The sequence below is a fragment of the Chelonus insularis genome, unplaced genomic scaffold (assembly GCF_013357705.1).
Source record: "Chelonus insularis isolate UGA/USDA-ARS -01 unplaced genomic scaffold, ASM1335770v1 contig_162_pilon, whole genome shotgun sequence".
NCBI lineage: Eukaryota > Metazoa > Arthropoda > Insecta > Hymenoptera > Braconidae > Chelonus > Chelonus insularis.
Window position 1 is genome coordinate 26,324 of NW_023276403.1, and position 20,297 is coordinate 46,620.

At 29.7% G+C, this 20,297-nt stretch overlaps 2 protein-coding genes and 1 long non-coding RNA gene across 4 annotated transcripts; 2 read left to right on the plus strand and 1 right to left on the minus strand.

The window, feature by feature from the left end:
• Positions 1-173: 173 nt before the first annotated feature.
• LOC118064152 (uncharacterized) lies at positions 174-1,116 on the minus strand. The gene is made up of 4 exons (XR_004690031.1): positions 1,050-1,116; positions 556-611; positions 276-402; positions 174-190 (listed from the first exon to the last, which is right to left on the minus strand). It is a non-coding gene; the product is annotated as an uncharacterized lncRNA (long non-coding RNA).
• Positions 1,117-13,627: 12,511 nt separating this feature from the next.
• On the plus strand, positions 13,628-14,722 carry LOC118064162 (mRNA-capping enzyme-like). Its single transcript, XM_035078582.1, has one exon. The coding sequence runs from the start codon at positions 13,628-13,630 to the stop codon at positions 14,720-14,722; it is 1,095 nt and encodes a 364-aa protein (XP_034934473.1).
• Positions 14,723-16,034: 1,312 nt separating this feature from the next.
• On the plus strand, positions 16,035-19,949 carry MED24 (mediator complex subunit 24). 2 transcript variants are annotated; one of them, XM_035078575.1, is made up of 3 exons: positions 16,035-16,167; positions 16,285-19,175; positions 19,489-19,949. In XM_035078575.1, exons 2-3 carry the CDS (start codon positions 16,305-16,307, stop codon positions 19,633-19,635), a joined length of 3,018 nt encoding a protein of 1,005 aa, XP_034934466.1. In that variant the 5' UTR covers positions 16,035-16,167; positions 16,285-16,304; the 3' UTR covers positions 19,636-19,949. The 2 variants fall into 2 exon arrangements, with proteins under 2 accessions (XP_034934466.1, XP_034934467.1); XM_035078576.1 differs by lacking the exon at positions 16,035-16,167 and having other exon boundaries at positions 16,464-16,600; positions 16,669-19,175.
• The last annotated feature ends 348 nt before the right edge of the window (positions 19,950-20,297 follow it).

Sequence of the window (20,297 nt, forward strand, 5' to 3'; positions counted from 1 at the left end):
TTTATTTACCAAAAAAAGTATATATTTTAATTTATCTGTACCTCAAAATTATGAAAAATTCAAAAAAACATGAAAACATGATTTTAAATCTATTTAATTTTCTCCTAATATTTTCAATAATTTGTCGAACCCGTTTCTTTTCTTTTCCAACTTCTCTTCTTCTTCTTTTTTTCTTTTTGATGTGTAATATCTGGAACAAGACATTGAACTATAAAATGACAATGTTCATTCGGTTGTACTTTACTTCATTGTTATTGCAATAAAATAACCCTTACATTTTGTTTCGCAGCTTGAGATTTTTCCCACACTACCTCTTTTTTTTTTCTTTGTAGAAACATCTATTTTAATTTTTTGTTTCGTTTGTTCATCTTTTAGTAAATTTTGTGTTCTTGTTTCGATGACCTGTAAATTGAATTTTATTAAAAAGTATTCAGAAAATCAATTACACCGATTTTTTAATATCTCTGTACAGTCACAACTATTGACAGATAAATAAAATATCTTCGTCTGACAATTTATGATTAATTTACCGCTACTATCAACTACCGTACTTACTTGATTTATGTATAGGTACGTTTGACAGAAAGGAGCATTCAACACGCTCACCAGCGCTAAAAAAACATTTATTGAAAGATGGTTGTTTTATTTAAGTAATAGGTACACGGTATATCCCCCCCCCTATTGATACACTCCCCAAAACTTTATTACTTTTTATTAATTTTTTATACCAAAAAAAATTTACATTCATAATTTGGCGCCTCAGTAATTCTTTCATTTTTTACCAACATAATATTTTCCATCGTCATGCAGCAACTTCATGGTAGTACCAACTTTATAAAAAAAAGTCGTACTTTTAAGGAAAAAGATTCTTTTTACTTAGAATGCGGTCCAAGGGGCGTGGCCAATTTTTATTTTTGCAAATAAATGATTTTCAGGACACAATAGCAATTGCAATTTATTGTCGTAGCTAATCAATGGGGTTTTCAAAGATTTTTTAATAAAGTTTATGTCATTATTGCAGAGAAATTAGAAATTTAAAGGAGCATAACCTCAAAAGTGCTAATTTGAGCGGAATAGAGACACGGTAGTGCCTTCGTCACCGCTATTCATACTTGGTTTTGCCGCTTTTTAAAAATTCGAAATATTTTCATTCCGCTAGTGCTCAGCAGAGGGCAGAACAGTCCGAGCCCGCTTTTTAGATTAAAAAAAAAAAAATTATGTTTTTAAAATTTCAGGAATATTGAATATATTTGTATATATATAACTATCTTTAAGATGTTTCGGATGCTAACTTCTTGAAATTGAAAACTCGTCATATTTTTTTTTTTTTTTTTCCGAAAATAATGCTTACATTTATAGCAAGAATTAGACATAATCCAGCAAATATTGTATATTCTATTAGCTGCTTTCTTATAAACTAATTTTTATCATTTACTATCCGTAGCATCTGAAAGATCTTAAATATTCTTAAATAATAAAAAAGGGTTTCTTATCTTATAAGGAAATAGTAATGCAAAATTTCTTGAGGTATAAACACAAGTTTATTAATAAAGTTCTATCATTGTACACAGTTATATATATAAAAAACTATTTTATTCTTCACAACATCTATATTGTTAAAAATACATAATTTATATAGGATTGCATATGTTAGTATCTACTGCACTTACGTTACCCCTACGAACTGCGTCACTATAACGCTGTTTACACGCTTTCAGAGCATTTACCATATATGTTTCGAAAGTGACTTTGTCAGAGACAGGAAAATTTAATGACGAAAATGCATTCAAAATTACATCCGCTAGTTTCGTTTGAGTGAGTAATACTTTTTTTGGTCCTTTCGATGGATTGCGCGAATAATTAAATTCCCTAGCGAACTTTGGGTGTAACGCTTCAAACATGAAGCGATTCAATGTTGGTTGAGGCTCTACTCCTCCTATTCCTTCTAAAAATCTTTGCAATTGCTCTTGACTCTCTTCATTACTTTCAAAAAGTTCAAAAGCTTCCATTGTTTTTAGTTGGTATTTTCCGGAATCGCTGCAGGAATACCCGGCCTTCGGTCGAATTGCTTGGGAAATACCATCTCTTGAATTCGCGAATTGTTTTTTTATCATCTCCTCCATTTCGTTAAATTTTTTATCGATATGGGGCACGATTATTTGTAATAAATCTGTTTTTAATCTATTTACGTCAAACGAACCATTCTCAACAGGAGTTAATGATTCGCTACGCTCACTGCCACAAGCAAAAAAAGGTAAGTTTAAGCTAACTTTTTCAATGTTTGTAATTGCCGGCAACATAGATGGAATTACACTTGAACGCGATTCATCCGATGCATTAGACGAGCTTTCATGATCAATGTAATCAGAATTCGTATGTTCATTATTATTACAATTTTCTTACAAAGTCTCAGGGGTGATGCTGCCATCAGGAGAATCTTCATTGGTGAATGACGGAATCGCGTGCTTCTCCTTTATCTCTTGAACCACACTCTTGATATCAACGAAATTGCAGCTTATTTTCCTTCGACGGCGATCGGCTTCGTCATCTGATGATGTGGTGCAATACTTATCGGGGCGAACCACAGGACGGCCAAATCGGTTGCAACCGCGAAATCGCTTCGACTCGTGATGAGACTGGAAAATAGAATTAAAAAAAAATTTTATTTTATTTTTTCGTATTTACAATAATGTGAATACTGATAATTTCAGATATAAAAAAAACCTTGTGACAATCAGAGTCGTAGAAAATAGGTAATCTCCTCGTATAAATCAGAGAAAATTATTAATTTCTATGAAATACATCAAAAAACTCCATCATTATTTCAATGATTATCGAATAAAACCTCTGAAATATTGGAATTAAAATATCTGCTCTTTGTTGTTCAACTTGACAGAATAACTAAATATAAGAATTATTGCAAAAATATATTTTTTTAAATAATGACACTTAAAATTATTAGCCCTATCATTATTTCCACATATATAAAAAAACCGCTAATACGGTGGCATTGGAATATTTGCCCTTTGTACTATGATATTACAAATTAAAAAAATATAAAAATTATTGCAAATATATATTTTCAATATGTGATACTTGAAATTATTAACCCAATAATTATTTATAAATATGTATCAGAAAAGAATTCCAATATATTAGAATTAGAATATCTGCCCTTTATATTTTTATTTTATGGAGTTAAAAACCGAAAAAATATTATAAATATATTTTTTAAATCTACGGCAAACAAAATTCCTGATTCCATTATTATTCCATCAAATGTCAGAGGAGAATTTTCATATATTGAAATTAAAATATCCGTCTTTGGTATTTCAATTTATAGAATAAGAAAACATTGAAATAGATAAAAATGTTCCATTCAAATTTGTAGCAATTATCATTATTAACCCTATCATTATTTCTACAGATATCAGAAAAGACTTCTAATATGTCGGAATTGGAATATCTGCCATTTGTATTTTTAGTAAAAGTGAAAGAAATGAACATTATTATAAATATTTTTTTTTTAATTCATAACAAGTGAAACTCCAAGTTACACTATTATTTCATCCAATGTCGAAGAAGAATTCCAATATATTAGAATTAGAATATACGCCTTCGGTATTTCAGTCTTATAAAATAAGAAACAATAAAATAAGCTGCACACGTCTATTTCAAATCAACAGAAATCATCATTATTATTCCTATCATTATATCTACATACGTCAAAAAGAATTCTAATATGTTGGTATTGGAATATCTGCTTTCGTATATTAATTTCATAAGACAAGAAAATATAAGCATTCTAGCAAATATATATTCCAAATCTATGACAGTCAAAATGGTCAATCCCAGCATTATTTCAACAAATATCCAAAAATAATTCCGATATATAAAGAAATCTAATATATAATATCTGCCCTTTGAATTATAATTTCACAAAAGAAAACAAAATTAGAATTATTACTAATACATATTTCGAATATAGGATACTTAAAATTATTAACCCAATCATTATTTTGCCATTTGTCAAATACGAATTCTAATATGTTTAGATTCGAATGTCTGCCCTTTGTATTCGGAATTAATGAAATAAGGAAGTATTAAAAATTACTGCGAAAGTACATTTTGAATATATTACAATTACAAAAATTAACCATATCATTATTACAACATATATCGAAAAAGAATTCTAATACATTGGAATTAAAGTATCTAGCCTTTGTATTTTGATCTAATCAGATAAGGAAATATAAAAATCATCGCCAATACATATATCAAATCTATGACATCCAAAATAGTTCACCCTGTCATTGGTTCAACATAACTCTCGAGCACTAATATGCTAGCAATAAAATTTTATGAGTGTCTACATTTTTAAGTACAATGTTTGCAACGGGACACATAGGGTCCAAGCATAGGAGTAATCTTCACGCGTGGGTCTGAGGAAAATTATGAATTTCACAAACATAGCATGTCTATATTTCAACTATATGGGAATTACCATGATCAACCCCATCATTTTTTCTATATATTTTAAAACCAATATTTTTATAATTTGGGATTGGAATATCGCGGCCGTTTGTATTTTATTTCTATCAAGTATAAGAATGTAAAAATTATTTCAAATATATATTTTAAATTCAAGACAATCAAAGTTATGAACCCCATTATTTTTTTTTTTTATATATTAAGAACGAATTTTAATATATTGGAAATAGAATATCTGGTTTTTTATTTACATTTTACAAAAATATAAAATGTAGGAATTATTGCAAATATTTATTTTAAATCTAAGACATGTGACATTATAAATCCCATCGTAATTTTTACATATTTCAAATAAGAATTTACATTTATTCGAGTTAGAAGATCGGCCCTTCGTTTGTGAAACTAATAAGACAAGGAAAAATACAAATTATTGCAAATATATACTCTTCATCTATGACATTTCAAATTGTTAACCCCATCATAACTTCAGTATATATCAAAAAGTAATACTTATACACCGGATTCAAAATTTTTCTTTTGTTATTAAATTTTACTACCCTCCAATGGTTACATGTATTAACTGTTTCAATATATTTTTAAAAATTCCTTAGACAATGACAACATCTGAAAACTATCGAGATTTAAGCTTCTAAACGTTTAAAAACTTTCTAGATGTATTTGACAAAGCATTTGTATGAGTCCCGGGCACTAATCTCCCCGCAATAAAATTTTATAAGTGTCTACATTTTTAAGTACAATGTTTGCAACGGGACACATAGGGTCCAAGCATAGAAGTAATCTTCCCGCGTGGGTCTGAAGAAAATTATGAATTTCACAAACATAGCATGTCTATATTTCAACTATATGACGATTAAAGTAGTGAAACTCAACTTTATTTTAACAAAAATCAAAAAAGAATTCCACTTGATTGAAATTCAAATGCAAACATTGTACTTAAAAATGTAGACACTTATAAAATTTTATTGCGGGGAGATTAGTGCCCGGGACTCATACAAATGCTTTGTCAAATACATCTAGAAAGTTTTTAAACGTTTAGAAGCTTAAATCTCGATAGTTTTCAGATGTTGTCATTGTCTAAGGAATTTTTAAAAATATATTGAAACAGTTAATACATGTAACCATTGGAGGGTAGTAAAATTTAATAACAAAAGAAAAATTTTGAATCCGGTGTATAAGTATTACTTTTTGATATATACTGAAGTTATGATGGGGTTAACAATTTGAAATGTCATAAATGAAGAGTATATATTTGCAATAATTTGTATTTTTCCTTGTTTTATTAGTTTCACTTTTGCAGTAATATTTATGTTTCTTTATCTTATTAATTTGCAATACGAACGGCAACTATTTTAATTTCAATATATTGGAATTATTTATTGACATTTGTTAAAGTAATAATCGAAGTAGAAATTTTACTTGTCTTAAATTTGAATAATATATTCTTAATCATTGTTGTATGTCCTTATCCTATTTAATTGAAATCCAATAGGCAGATATTCTTATTTGCATATATTAGAAATCTTTTCTGCCGTACGTTAAGATAATGACGGGGTTAATCATTTTAAGTGCCATAGATATGAAATATATATTTGCAATACTTTTTATATTTCTTTACTGTATAAAATTTAAATACAAAGGGCAGATATTGTAATTTCAATAGATTAGAATTTTTTTTTTTATATATGCAGAAACAATTATGGGGTCGATAATTTTAGGTGTCATAGATTTGAATTCTATATTTGTAATAATTTCTGTATTTTTTCGTGTTATAAATTAGAATCCAAGAAATAAATATTTGTATTCGCATAGGTCAGTATCATTTTCGGATATACGTTGAATTAATGCCGGAATTTAGAATTGCAATCGTCATGAATTTAAACTATACATTCGATGTATTTCTTATAATTTGTTTTATTATGACATAATACACAAAGTAGACATTTTCTTTACATATTAGTATTAATTTATAATTTTGTAGCAATTCATGCCTCAGCGAAATGAATGGTGATATTATTTCAATGTGATTTTTACACGTGTACAACTTGACCAATTACGAATGATATTCTATATTATTTGTACATTCAGATACAGAACGGTTACTAAGTGTAGGAGTAGTTCAATCTCGTCTTAGAACATATTCCTAATGTTGGTGTTCTGTTTGCGCTGTTATAGTCTGAGTCGATGAGTATATTGATTTGGATTTTAAATTGTTAATCTGATATGGTTTAAATAATAATTCTGTATAATCAGATTGTTCCCTTGATGCTGTAAATTTGCCATACATCGAAAAGTTAAATGTTCCATAATCTTTAGGGAATATACACACTAAATGTATTCTTCTGAGAAATTACAAGAAGTAAGGGGGCCTTTGCGATTTTTTAATGGTTTAGCAAAAAACAATATTATGTGGCTTCTGCCTACACATAGATTTTTTATTGGCTTTGTATTTTCTAGCATATAACGAGCCTGTGACCTTCTCTTCTATCAGTAAAATGCCTATTGATGGCACTAGTAGGAATCTTTCTTCCATGAAGTAACAAATCCGTATCGTTTCAATGATTATTTGATGCAGTGAAATTAATTTTATGATATTTTTTGTATTTATAGGTATTTTAATAGTTACTACGGTGTATCGATCATAGTTAACGGATTTTGTCATTTGCCTGAATCTGAGCGGACTTCCATTTAGTAAGTTTCATTTCAATTTTATACGTATACATTGTAATTATGGGTAAAGCATTTCGCAAATATTTTTGGGAGTTAAGTAAACGCCAGCAACGAAACCGGTTGAATGGAATTGCAATGTATAGAAGTACTATATATAGGTGCTCACGCATGCAAAATATTTTTCAGAGTATCGAATGCCATGAAAAGTCCAGTAACTATGGGCCAGATGTAGCATCTTCGTGTTCCCAATCATCTATCCATTGCAATGTCAATTTCAGTAATACCAGTATCCAGCAATCCAACAATTTTAATAACGATGAAAATGATTATAGTAGCTCAATTGTGATTAAAGAATTAGATTACTCTCAATCATTTGAAGGGAACAATAATAATGTGACAGATTGTATGAATGTAACTGACGATTCTATGAACAATATTGATTCTATTCCCGATGATCTGTATGAAGTAATTCGTATGTCGTATGAAATGGCCGGCATTAATATTGAAAGAAATAGAAATATTTTTTACGATCCAAGTAACGTTCAGGAACGCGATAATACATTCAATTCACTGATCGCCGAGTGGATTCTAGATAATAATATCAACGCGGTTCACGCAAATAATTTATTTAAAGTTTTACGGCAGCATCATTGTTTCACAAATTTTCCGAGATGTACACGTACGTTATTGAAAACATGTAGAAAACCTGTCAATATTATTCCGATGGGTAATGGAAAGTATATTCATATCGGTATTTATCCGGCTATCCGCGAAATCCTTGAAAATTTACCTTCGATTCCAGAAACTTTAGAATTTTTATTAAGTACAAATGGTGCTGCTGCTAATAGACAGCAAACTAAACAATATTGGCCGATTCAATTGAAAATTATTAATTTTCCAAACATATTACCCGTGATTGTTGGTTTATACTATGGAGGGGAAAAGCCAGATGATTCGAGTGTTTTCTTTAAATATTTTATTGCAGATTTTCAATTAATCAAAAAGAATGGTGGCATCTCATACAATAATAATGTAATTAAAATCACGTTTCGCGGTTTTATAGGCGACGCACCAGCACGGGCATTTGTACTTAACCATCGAGGACATACATCTGCTAATCCATGTTCAAAATGTGATATTTCGGGTACTCGCGATTCAAATCGAATGACTTTCTGTAATAGTCAATTTAAATTAAGAACAGACGACGATTACAATCGTCGAACGGATTCGAAACATCAAAAAAATGGTAGTTCACCGTTGAATGAATTAGATATATCCCCCGTTAGTGGCGTACCATTTGATTATATGCACCTGGTTTGTTTAGGCGTAATGAAAAAATTGTTAGAAGCCTGGGTAGAGGGGAAATATATTGGTCACCGATTTTTAGCTAAATTAAATTCACGGAAAATGACATTATTGTCGTCGCGATTGGAAAATTTAAAAATTTGGTGCCCTCGCGAGTTCGCGCGTCGACCGAGTCCAGTAAATAAATTTAAAAAATATAAAGCGACCGAGTTTCGTCATTTTCTCTTATACGTTGGCTCAAATGTACTTGTAGACATTCTTCCTAAAGACGTATATGAACATTTCTTATTATTGCACATTTCAATTCGAATTCTGGCATTGCCCTCTCCAACAAATTTTTTATTAGATGTAGCCGAGAAATTTTTAAAAATATTTGTAGAGGAAGCTGAAATTTTTTATGGTAAGGCATTTATCAGCTACAATGTCCATGGGTTGCTACATCTAACCGATGACGTTCATCATTTTTGAGCGTTAGATTTATTTTCAGCATTTCCGTTTGAAAATAATATGATAAAAATCCGACAAAAAATTCATCACTGCAATCGTCCACTGCAACAATATGTTTTAAGATACTACGAGAGTCATGCATTTAATCGTCCAAAAACAGTTATCAATAATTCTGCATTGGTAACAGTTTATAATGTTCACAACAATGGCCCACTTCCGAATCATCTAAATGCTGATAATTATCACCAATATAAGAGAATCCGATTTAATAAATGTGACTTGTCTATATCTATTAATGATAATTGTTGTATGCTTGATACTGGTAAGATATGTCAAGTACAAAATATTATCCACTACAATGATTCCTATTCCTTAATTGTTCGTTATTACAGAAATAAAAGCTATGCTTATGATTACGGAATTACGTCCGATTTTATAGGAGTATATAAATGTAGTGACATTTCAGATGATTTAAATATTATTTCAATAGATTCTGTAGTAAAAAAATGTTATAGAATGCCCGCGTTTAAAGACATTGCTGATAACAGCGAATTTATATGTGAATTGATTCATCATTAATTAAAAACAATAAATATTGTAATAATAGAATGAACTATTCTGAGTAAACTTCCTTTTTAATACTTTCTGTGTTTCTTGTTTCCAAAAGATCGATGAATAGTTATGAACACTACACATAATTGTATAAATAATTGTTTAAGTACTGAAAATATTAATGTACCAGAAGCCAATGTGTTCAATGAAATGAGTATACATAGTATACCAAATTCCAAAAACTCAGGTAGTGATACAAAAATTAGTTCTGTTAGCATAGAAGAAATGGATCAATCATCAACTATAGATATCCAGAGTAACCTGGAAATAGCACCCATGCACATCGATGAGTTCATTGACAAGTTTATAGAGCCAGGCTTACCTATGGTTATCAATGGAACCATTTCAAGTCATATTGATATACTATCTGAGGCTAATGATTATATCGTCCAAGATAATGGTGAATTAGCTCTGGCTGTTACAGAGAATTCAATAAAAAATTATTCAGAATTACCCATTCCAGTGACTGATGAACTCAATACTGAGCAATCAAAAGCTCTAAAAATGGAAGAACTCTTAAATACACAAGCAACACCATCAGAATGGACCATAGAAAATATAGAAAAGAGTAAGTATTTATATTTATATAAATATAATATATTTACATATATAATGTTAGTAGTTCACTTCTGTAAAGTTTTTTAGTTTACTTTCAGTAATCTTATATAAAAGTCCTCATTCATTTCTGTTTTTCCAGGTGTTAATTCTAATGTTGAAAGTAATTTTAGTAAAGCATTCACTTTACCAGTAAAATATCTACCTAAAAAAAACGGGATAAATTAAAATCTTCAAATGCACCTAAAAAACCAGCTGCTTCAACTTCGGATTTGTGGTGGTCTCAAGAAATGGAAAAAGAAAAACAAAAAGATCTGAAGCAACAAAAATTAGATCAAAAAAAGAAGTTACAATTGAAAGAAAAAAAATTGGCTGAAGAAAAAAAAGCATTACAAGAGAAAATGAAAACTATTCAAAAAAGAATTAAAGAAGAATCTTTATAAATGTTATAAAATTATATTAAAATATATTCAAATCGTTTCTTAGTATGTTTATCATTACTGTGATCATAAAACTAAAAAATTAAATTATTAAATTATCGTTAATTATATTATTATTAATTTAAAAAGTTATTCTTTTAATAAAAATCGATATAAGTATTTATTCCACAGTAAAACTTGAAATTATAAAAAGTGTGTCATTTAGTTACCATGTATTTTCATAGTACCATAAATTGGGACATTACCTATGGAACACTGGTACATCGTTGAAAAAGTGTTTCATTTATCAGGTACATTCAGACCACTGCCTTTTTTGGTTCATTATCAATATAATTTAGGTAGATTTTTTTTGAAAAAATTTTTTTGCAGTAAACAAACGTCTAAACTTTAGTTTGGTAACAAAAAAAGTCATTTTGATACTTTATAATAATTCCGGAAACGTATTATTGAACTTTTCTGGTACAGAAGTGTTTCATAATTGGGCCTTTTACCTTAATAAATTAATTAATAAATAATTAATAAACGCGTGAGACCTGACATTGAACATGTGACTACTAATGGCTTTTGGTTAGTTATTTAAAATACCACGAGAGGTCTCTACATGGTCGATATTACGAGAAAAAATATCGACCATCGATGTATCGTCTATGAAAAATATCGAATAAAAAGACTCGATATTAGAAAAAATTTATCGATATTTCGATACATCGACAAATATCGCCCATCCTTAGGGACAACTATACGTACGATTTGGAACCAGCCTTCTTATATTGTAGCGTATAACCTAAAATATAAATATCGATAATCTTCCAGAACAGAATAATTGAAATACAATAAAAACCAGTAGGAGTGGATCATGAGATCTAATCTACAACAATAGATTATGGTAATTAATATAATTGCAAAAGTTCGCAATAGATATTTTAAATAAAATTCATTCTTTGTTCAGGACAATGAGTTTCTATAACCTCATTCTTTTGATATTCTCCTACACAGTAAAAAAGTATCTCATCAAAAACAGCCCCCTCCTTCTGGGCTGTACAAAAATGTGCGCCAAACATAAATAACGACAATGATGAAATTACAAAAAGTCCTAAAATAATTTAACGCTAATTATTTAAATCTACAAATCAACAATATTTAAAATGAATTATTTTCTTCGGTTTTTTTTTTTTTTAAATTTAGTACATTTAATGACACAATAAACATAACAACCAAAAACTTGGCGTGACTGTTATTTATTAATTGGCTGAAATATTTTCAATATTGAAAATTGAAATTGATTTGTAGATTTAGATAATTGGCGTTTAATTATTTTAGGACTTTTTGTAATTTCATCATTGTCGTTATTTATGTTTGGCGCACATTTTTGTACAGCCCAGAAGGAGGAGGCTGTTTTTGAAGAGATTTCACCATTTTTTGTACATATCAACTGAAGAGGAATATAAAAAGAAAAAAATCTGTTCAGAAAATATTTTAATTATTTGTATATTCGCGCTCGAGCAAAATTAACTTGTTACTAACTTTATAATCTGTTAGTGAGAGAACTTTATAGCAATTGAAAACTCTGATCACCAACTTGATAAAAAAAACGTATGATTTCTCCATGAATAAACTCTTATTTTACTCAATTTCGTATATTATAAATGAAGCAATGATAATACTCCATAGTATACTTAATCGAAAGTCAACGATCGCTTTCCAAGTAAATTCTTAATTTCAGCCCATGTTTATGTTATAATAAGGAAAAAATTTTAAATTTAAAAATTATAACCTGCAAAAATCATCTTATAATTTGTATAGAGACACGGTAGTGCCTCGTAGTGATGTAAGGGCTAAATGGCGGCGATTTATGCTTGGCGCACGAGACACTGACGTATCTCTTGATTTGAAAGCAAAATTGAGAATTTTGACGATTGCTTCAATATAACATGGCAGATACTTTTCAACGCAATTTTTAATAACAGAGTCCAAATAAAAGAACTTGACATGTTTCCACATTGCAAGTTTCAATTATGATCCAATAATGACAAAAACTTTATCAAGATTCTGTGCAAAGATGAAAATGATCTAATATTGGAGTCAATTTTAATTTTTTAAATAAAAATAGAGACACTGCTCTTCGTACTGCTTTAGAAAGATAATTTGCTGATACAAGTAAGAGTTTTATAAAGTATGGCGCTAGAATTAATATTTTAGATAAAATCGATCCAAGTCTTTTTTAATATGCTAACGAATTACAACTGATCAGCTTTTGGAACTGTAAAGACTTTTGACGATGATTTTGATAAAATGCCTAAAGTTTTAATTTAGAATATTACGAAAACTTAGAATGGTTTCAAAATTATTTGAAGTGCTGACTCCTGACAAACTTTTTGTTTGTAATGTAACTGATATTCTACAATTGGAAATGGAGTCCCTCGTTAAACATTCCGATAGAATCCTATAAAAAAAAACTTTATAAGAATGAATCGGAAAGCTGCATCAGAAATATCGCACTTTTTATAAGTATCTATAGAACGTTTTCTTATAAATTCTTATAAAACAAGTAATATTTCTGATGCAACTTTCTGATTGATTCTTATAAATTTATGAGCATCTATAGACAGATTTCGTATCGTTATCTATCGGAATTCATAAGAAATTATTGAAAACATTCTAATCGCTTTGTGTAAGAATCTATTCATTTAATAATATGTATTAATATATATATATGAATAATAATTTAATATCTTTCTATAATTTATCTATTTAATCTCTATTTTATATTCATAATTAGAAATGCCCCTAGAGGCGTCCAACACGCTACTAGGTGGCGTATGGTGTCATTTCATTAGATTTCACCACCAGGAGGCGCATGAGAGCTAGGTATCTAGCCAGCCAGAAATGTTTTCAATCATATGAGATTTGACTCTCGACTTGTGCACATCGTGTTATTTTTCGCTCATTTCTTTCGTGAAAATACAAGTGCTATTGTGTTTTTATGCTTTAACTGCATAAATTAATCGTGAAAACGATCATTCAAGAATAAGTGGGTGTTTGTGATTAAAATTAGTTAATTTTTACAGTTAAGGTGAAGTAATAGAACAATGTCATACCAAAGTTCCGAAAAGATAAAAAATCCTATTTTTATGGCTGGAGTTCCTGGAGTAAAACCAGTACAAGATTTAGCGAAAGTTGTGAAAATTCAAAAAAAAGTTCAAGAATTATGCAAATGGGAGGGAAATGGTTTTCCTGGTTCTCAACCTGTTTCTATGGACCACAATAACCTTATCCAATTCAAAATCAGACCATACAAAGTGTCATGGAATGCTAATGGTACTAGATTTATGATGTTCATTCGAGCTAACAAGGAAATATTCTTTATTAATAGGAATAATAGTGTCTATGAAGTGTCTGGTTTAACTTTTCCACATTATAAAGACTTTTCTAGAACTCTGAATGATACTTTATTAGATGGAGAAATGGTTATTGATAAAGTGGATGGTAAAAATTATCCTAGGTACCTAGTTCATGATATTATTATGTGTGATGGCAGAGATGTATCTACAGACTTATTTTTCATTGAGAGATATAACATCATCGAGAAAGAAGTAATAGGAAGCCGAATTAGAGCATTAAAGGAAAGCCGAATACACCGAGATCAAGAACCCTTTTCTATTCGTCAGAAGCAATTTTGGGACATCACACAAGTCAACAAGTTATTGAGTGAAAAATTCGTTAAACAATTGGGTCATGAACCAGACGGTCTGATCTTCCAGCCTTCGAAGGAGCCCTACATCCCTGGACCTGCAGCAATTGTCTTGAAGTGGAAGCCGCTATCATCGAATTCAGTGGACTTCATGCTAAGAATCTTCGTCGAATCAGGTATGGGAACATCACCTAAGAAAATAGGTCATTTATATGTTGAGGGTTTAGAAGAACCATTTGGTTTTATTAAAATTACTAAACAAATTCAACAGTTTGATAATAAAATAATAGAATGCACATATAATAATGGAACTTGGTTATTTATGCGGGAAAGAACAGATAAATTTTTCCCTAATTCTTTCATTACTGTCCGATCCGTTTTAAATAGTATAATTAGGCCCATTACTTCTCAACATTTAATACATTACATTGATAAAAATCAATTTAATGAGGATTGGGAAGATTGCATGCCACCCGCGAAACGTCGTAGATAATTTTTTTTCAGTAGTAGATTTTTTTCAAGTTGTTAGTTTTTGCATAAATAAGTAAAGTAGAGTAGATTTTTATTTTTTTTTTTTTATATAAAAGTGATCGATGATTAGAAAAGTGTGTATGGTGAATTATTACCTACACACAATTATGAGATCTTATAAAAAAAAAAAATAAATTTTTTTTTTGGTTGTTATTATACTTTTTTCCCTTTTCATTAGATTATAAATATTACTAATAAATAAATAGATAATTTCAAATTTATCGAGGCATCAATCATTTCATATTTAGACATCATTTGCTTCAATTTAATGTCCAATACTTCATTTCTTATAAATTACTATAATAATAGTAAACATTTATGCATGTAGCACTTCTAATCTACTCCAAAATTAGTTTCATTTGTAAATTAATATCGATGTATCTTCTTATATACTAGAATTTATGTTATATTCAAATTTACTAAGATGATTTTAAATTTTACATTTTGAAAATTGTCAAAAATTTGCCAATTTTTTACAGCTATATAAAAAAATCATTAAAATGACGTCGTTGATTTTGTAATTTACATTTTCTTAGATAGATGTAAATTCCAAAAATTAATACATTGAGTTTTGCGACTGGATAAATTATACTATTAAAAATATCTTATTTACAAGAAGTATTCTGATTAATCCGATATTTAGTTAGTAATAAAAGAAAAGATAATTCCATTCAAATTTGTTCTTATTACTTTCTTAAAATCAATTTACCATGTGAAAGCATAAAGCATTTTTATTTTTATAAAAACTTACCACGTGAGAATAGTAAAAAATATAATAATCTGTCATATGCACTTGTAACACTTGAATGTATATGTTTCATTCTTTCCAAGTTTCATTTTAAATACAAATATGAGAATATCTTACATCATGTATATTTTACTTATCAAATACTATTTATTTTGTTACAGAAATTTTCAAAATATAGAACGCATTAAAAAAAGATACATTGACATGAAAGAACTTGAGAAAATTATTGTGTCAACTTTGGAATGTTATTTCTCATCATAGAGAGGAGTGTTATGACCAAGCAACATGCTCTGAGGACTAGAATTCGTATCAAACAATTTTGTAACAAAAGTAAATCCATTGAAAAAATAAATTTAAACTGAAATTCTGGATTATACTACTACTACCATCTTTCTAATGACAAGAAAAAACTTTTCTCTGTACAGGCATATATTTTGTCTACATTATCGATACTAGTTAACTTACCCTACATGTTTTCAGGAAAAAAAGGAACTCTAACGGCGTCAAAGTGAACTATAATAGTTGTATGACCTACCGTGGCAACTTTTGTTGATAAATAATATAAGCACACGAAATTATTGCTATAAACTTTAAAAATTAATAACAAATATTCATTCTTTATAAATATTAGTTGCTTCTGATAATATTAAAGTCATGAGGTATGTATAAAAATCATTAAACTGATGAAAATACTATTAATTCAAAGAAAGTATTATGCAGAGAGGTTAGACACTAGAACAAAATTGATTCAATTGTAATTTTGTTTTTTTCCCTAGGAATTGGAATAAATAAAAACATGTGTACACTATTATTAACTTCAACGATGGAGACCAAAGTCACGAGTAAAACGAGTAGTTTGAAAGCTTTAATACTTCGTGCATGGCGAGAACGTTGGAGTGATTTGCAATGGGGAATCAACATAAAAACTATCCTACCAAGAGGCGTAAGTGGAGATGTTTATAACTTAGCAGATTGTATTCTCCAACAAGCACTTGTTGGTCCTGGACCTAATCAACTTGTGCTATCGTATTTGAAACATTCACTTAGTTCTCAGTTAGTCTCATATGCAGCTGTTCTACAACGAATAAGCAAGTATGATGCTTTTCATAAGCCTCATTGCATTATCTGTCTCCTCGAGTTTCTAGATTCAATTATTGTAGGCATCACTTGTCGTGGAAAACCTGAAGAAGACCTTCTAGCAAATGCAGTTCTATCCATAGTTGATTGGTTACTTCAATGTTATCTTTATAATCTCACCAAAATGCCTCAAAATAATACTTTGATCAGCCAGCCATTAGATCTTATCGAAAAGCCTGCTAGTATATTGAAACAAATGTTAAGTTCGGATTTTCTTTGTGCAATGATGTATCTTGCCAAGTATGATGATAAAGATTTATACCTTGAAGTGGTGAAAAAGTGCCAAGAAATTGAATTAACTCATAAAACAAATAATATTAGATCACCAGCATTGATTGATGAGTCATTGAAGAAATTATCTAACCTGGACATTGAAACAGTTTCTCCTAATTTATCAAATATTCCAATGGAGTCAATAACGTATTGTTTACAACCTTTATTTGCTGTTCAAGTTCTTTTAAACCCCAGCACTGAAACGACTGTGTTCGTAAATCAACTTCTAATGATTAAACGGTTAAAAGGATATACAAATGCTAGACTTTATTGTGAAATTATCAGAGCTTGTTTGATGTGTTTACATAACGTTACTGGAACATTCAAAGAATCTCAATGGGGTGCAGTAACATTTCTGAAAATACCTTTTATTCTTAAAGAGCTTCATGTAGCTTCATTGAATGCATCAGGTCAAGAAGATAGATTTGAATATTCACAAGATATTGTTGATGCATTCGAATTACTCCTACAATTCACTCCACTTCTAGATATCATGGATGCTACTTGTTCTTGTAATAGTGTTGAATGTTTACTCAATGAACTGCATAAAGTTAATCTTGTCAGTGAGCGACATGTAAAACAAATAAGTAGTAGAAGAGAAGGAGTTGCAGCAGCTTTACAACAATTAGAATCTTCGAGCTCTCCTACATCATCTATAATGAAAGTAATTGTTAGAGCAGAACCAACACTTGCTGGAATTCTTAAAACACTCAATGCGGATTACACGAAAATTCAAGAAGCTTTATTGAGTATGCTTTGTCAAGTTTTAAATGGTAAAAGTTTAGATCTCATGCTTGCTGTAGCAACCGTTGAAGGACAATTGAAGAATTTTGTCACCAAATTGATTAAGTTTAATGAATGCAGCAAACAAATTAATGAACCGGTTCCTGGAAAAACAGCAGCAACTCGAGCAATGTTATTTGATATTTCATTTTTAATTCTTTGTTTTATTGTGCAAACATATGGATCAGACATAGTTCTAGAAGAAAATGGAGATTCATTTTTTGAGCAATGGGTACGTGAGTGCATGCCTGAAAAAGATAAGCCAAAATCTCCACAAAAGATGGTACAAAATATTGATCAAGCTAAACTTGATAGTTTACTTGCTCAAATAAAATCTTCTGAGTTAGATTTAAAATCTGGTAATGTAAAATGGCATATCACGTGTCAAAGTGCAATGGGAGCAGTCAAAGAGCTTTTATTTGCTTGGGAATCAGGTGCTCTTGGAGCTGGTGATGTTAAACGTGCCTTGGATAATCTTCGATCAGCCGCGTGTTGTCTTCCAGTTTGTGCTGCAGCATGGTTATGTGCACATATGAGTATTACACATCAAGATGCCTTACTAAAGCCTATGAATATGGTTCAGCAGTTTATAACGCCATTGCCAACCGACGAGATGCAAGATAACTTCAAGCATGACACTTGTAGTCTTATGTTCCAGATTATTCGAAAAATGCAGTATGATATTCATCCACCAACTCAGTCCAAAACCAAAGCATTGTCTATGTCTCATAATATAATCTCACGACAACCAATATTAGAACAATTGAAATCAATTTGGCAAGACATTCAGCAGAGAAGTTGGGTAAATATTCAAGCAACTCATACTCTAGAATCACTTCTTAATACTGGTGGATCGTTGTGGTTTGTTTCGAATCTTGTAAGGGAAGCATTAAAATATCGTTATCAAGAACAACTGGATCAAGCTATTGATCTTGTGTTTGCTATTTTTCACTTAGACATTGAAAATTGTACATTAGATCTTATTAATCACGTTCTGCCGGAATATCTCTATAATTCTCTTCAAAACGATCAGCTGGTAGAACCGCAATCGTCTCAATTGGCAAAGCTTTGTGTTTATTGTATTCTTTCAACATTGGAGTATAATAATTCAAATCCTCCGAGAGGGAATAGTAGAAAACGAACGAGAAGAGACTTTGAGTCTGAAGAGATGGAGGCGCTTTGTGGTCCTGCAAATAAGCTTTTAAGACTTAATGAAACTGGAGATACAAATCCTATTTTCGGATCTAATTCATCTCCTCAAGCACAAGGAAGTGCCAATGGTCACAAATCTGTTGTTTTAAGAGATCCACTTCTGACTGCACTTAATGGACTTTTTAAAACATTTAACTACCTCGCTGCTCGCGACGGCCAAGTGTCTCAGCAGACTCATTTTATTCTTCAGTTCTTAAAACTCATGGTTCAGTGTGGAAAAGATAGAACGCGTGTTGTTCTTCAAGGACTCCCACAAACTTTGGTAAATAAATCATTTATTTTACTTCATTAACTCTAGAAGAATAACCTTTTTATTATTGTAATTATAAAAAATAACTTGTTTTTAGAAATGTTATGTTTTTAGCTGCAATGAACACCAAAAAATCAAAATCAATAAGACAATAGAAATATTTTTAAAATAATTTCCTACGTATTTAATTAATGTTCTATATTGGAGTAAATATAAATTCTGGTTACCCTTAACGTTGGTTACAATAAGATTGTCTTTTGAGAGTTAATAAAACTTTTATTTTGCTCATTGATGCTAATCAACGGTTGTTTTTTCTATTTTATAGGTACCTTGTTTATTGAAAGCACTACCTGAATTATTCACAACCGATTTGGTACTCAGGTTGTACGATATTCAGACTACGCCAGGAAGAAAAGTAACTGCAAGAGATTTGTGTATGTTACGAAATATTAATTTGAAACCGATCAAATGAAGAAAATTACTATCATAGCATTTAGGTATTATTAACCTTTTACAACAAAATTATTAATTTAATCTTTCAATTCCATTATATAATGGCTTATTTAAGTAGATATAATTTACTTATCTAAATAAAGTTAAAAAAATGCAATCGAATTTTTGAATAAAAAGTATCAACTTTTATAGAGTGTTATAAATTTTGAAAAAAAGTTCTTTACTTTTTCTTTAGTAAATTAATGTAAGGCCAATACTTTAATTATTGATTTTCATATATTTTGTATATTATCATTGAAAATAATGCTACATTTAAGTGTTAATAATAGGTATATTGATCTACTGAGGCATTTATATGATAAATTTTGAAGTTTTCAATCATTTTTCGTTGGCTAAATAAATAAACAATGTCAGAAATGAGTGACAACATATTTCAAAAATTGTTTTTAATTTTTATTTATATCACAAATATTACAGAACTTTTAATGTATAACTAACTGGAACAGTAACCCTATCAAGAAGCTATCAAAACAATCCAATTCCTATTAATTAAAAAGTAGTGACTGAATGAAATAAAAAAAAAAGGAGAGAGATGACAGATTTGTAGAAGGATTTAATGATTGAGTGTTACAGACATGGTTATAATCTTTTTATCCTTTAGTCTTCAGAGCGAATGTAAAT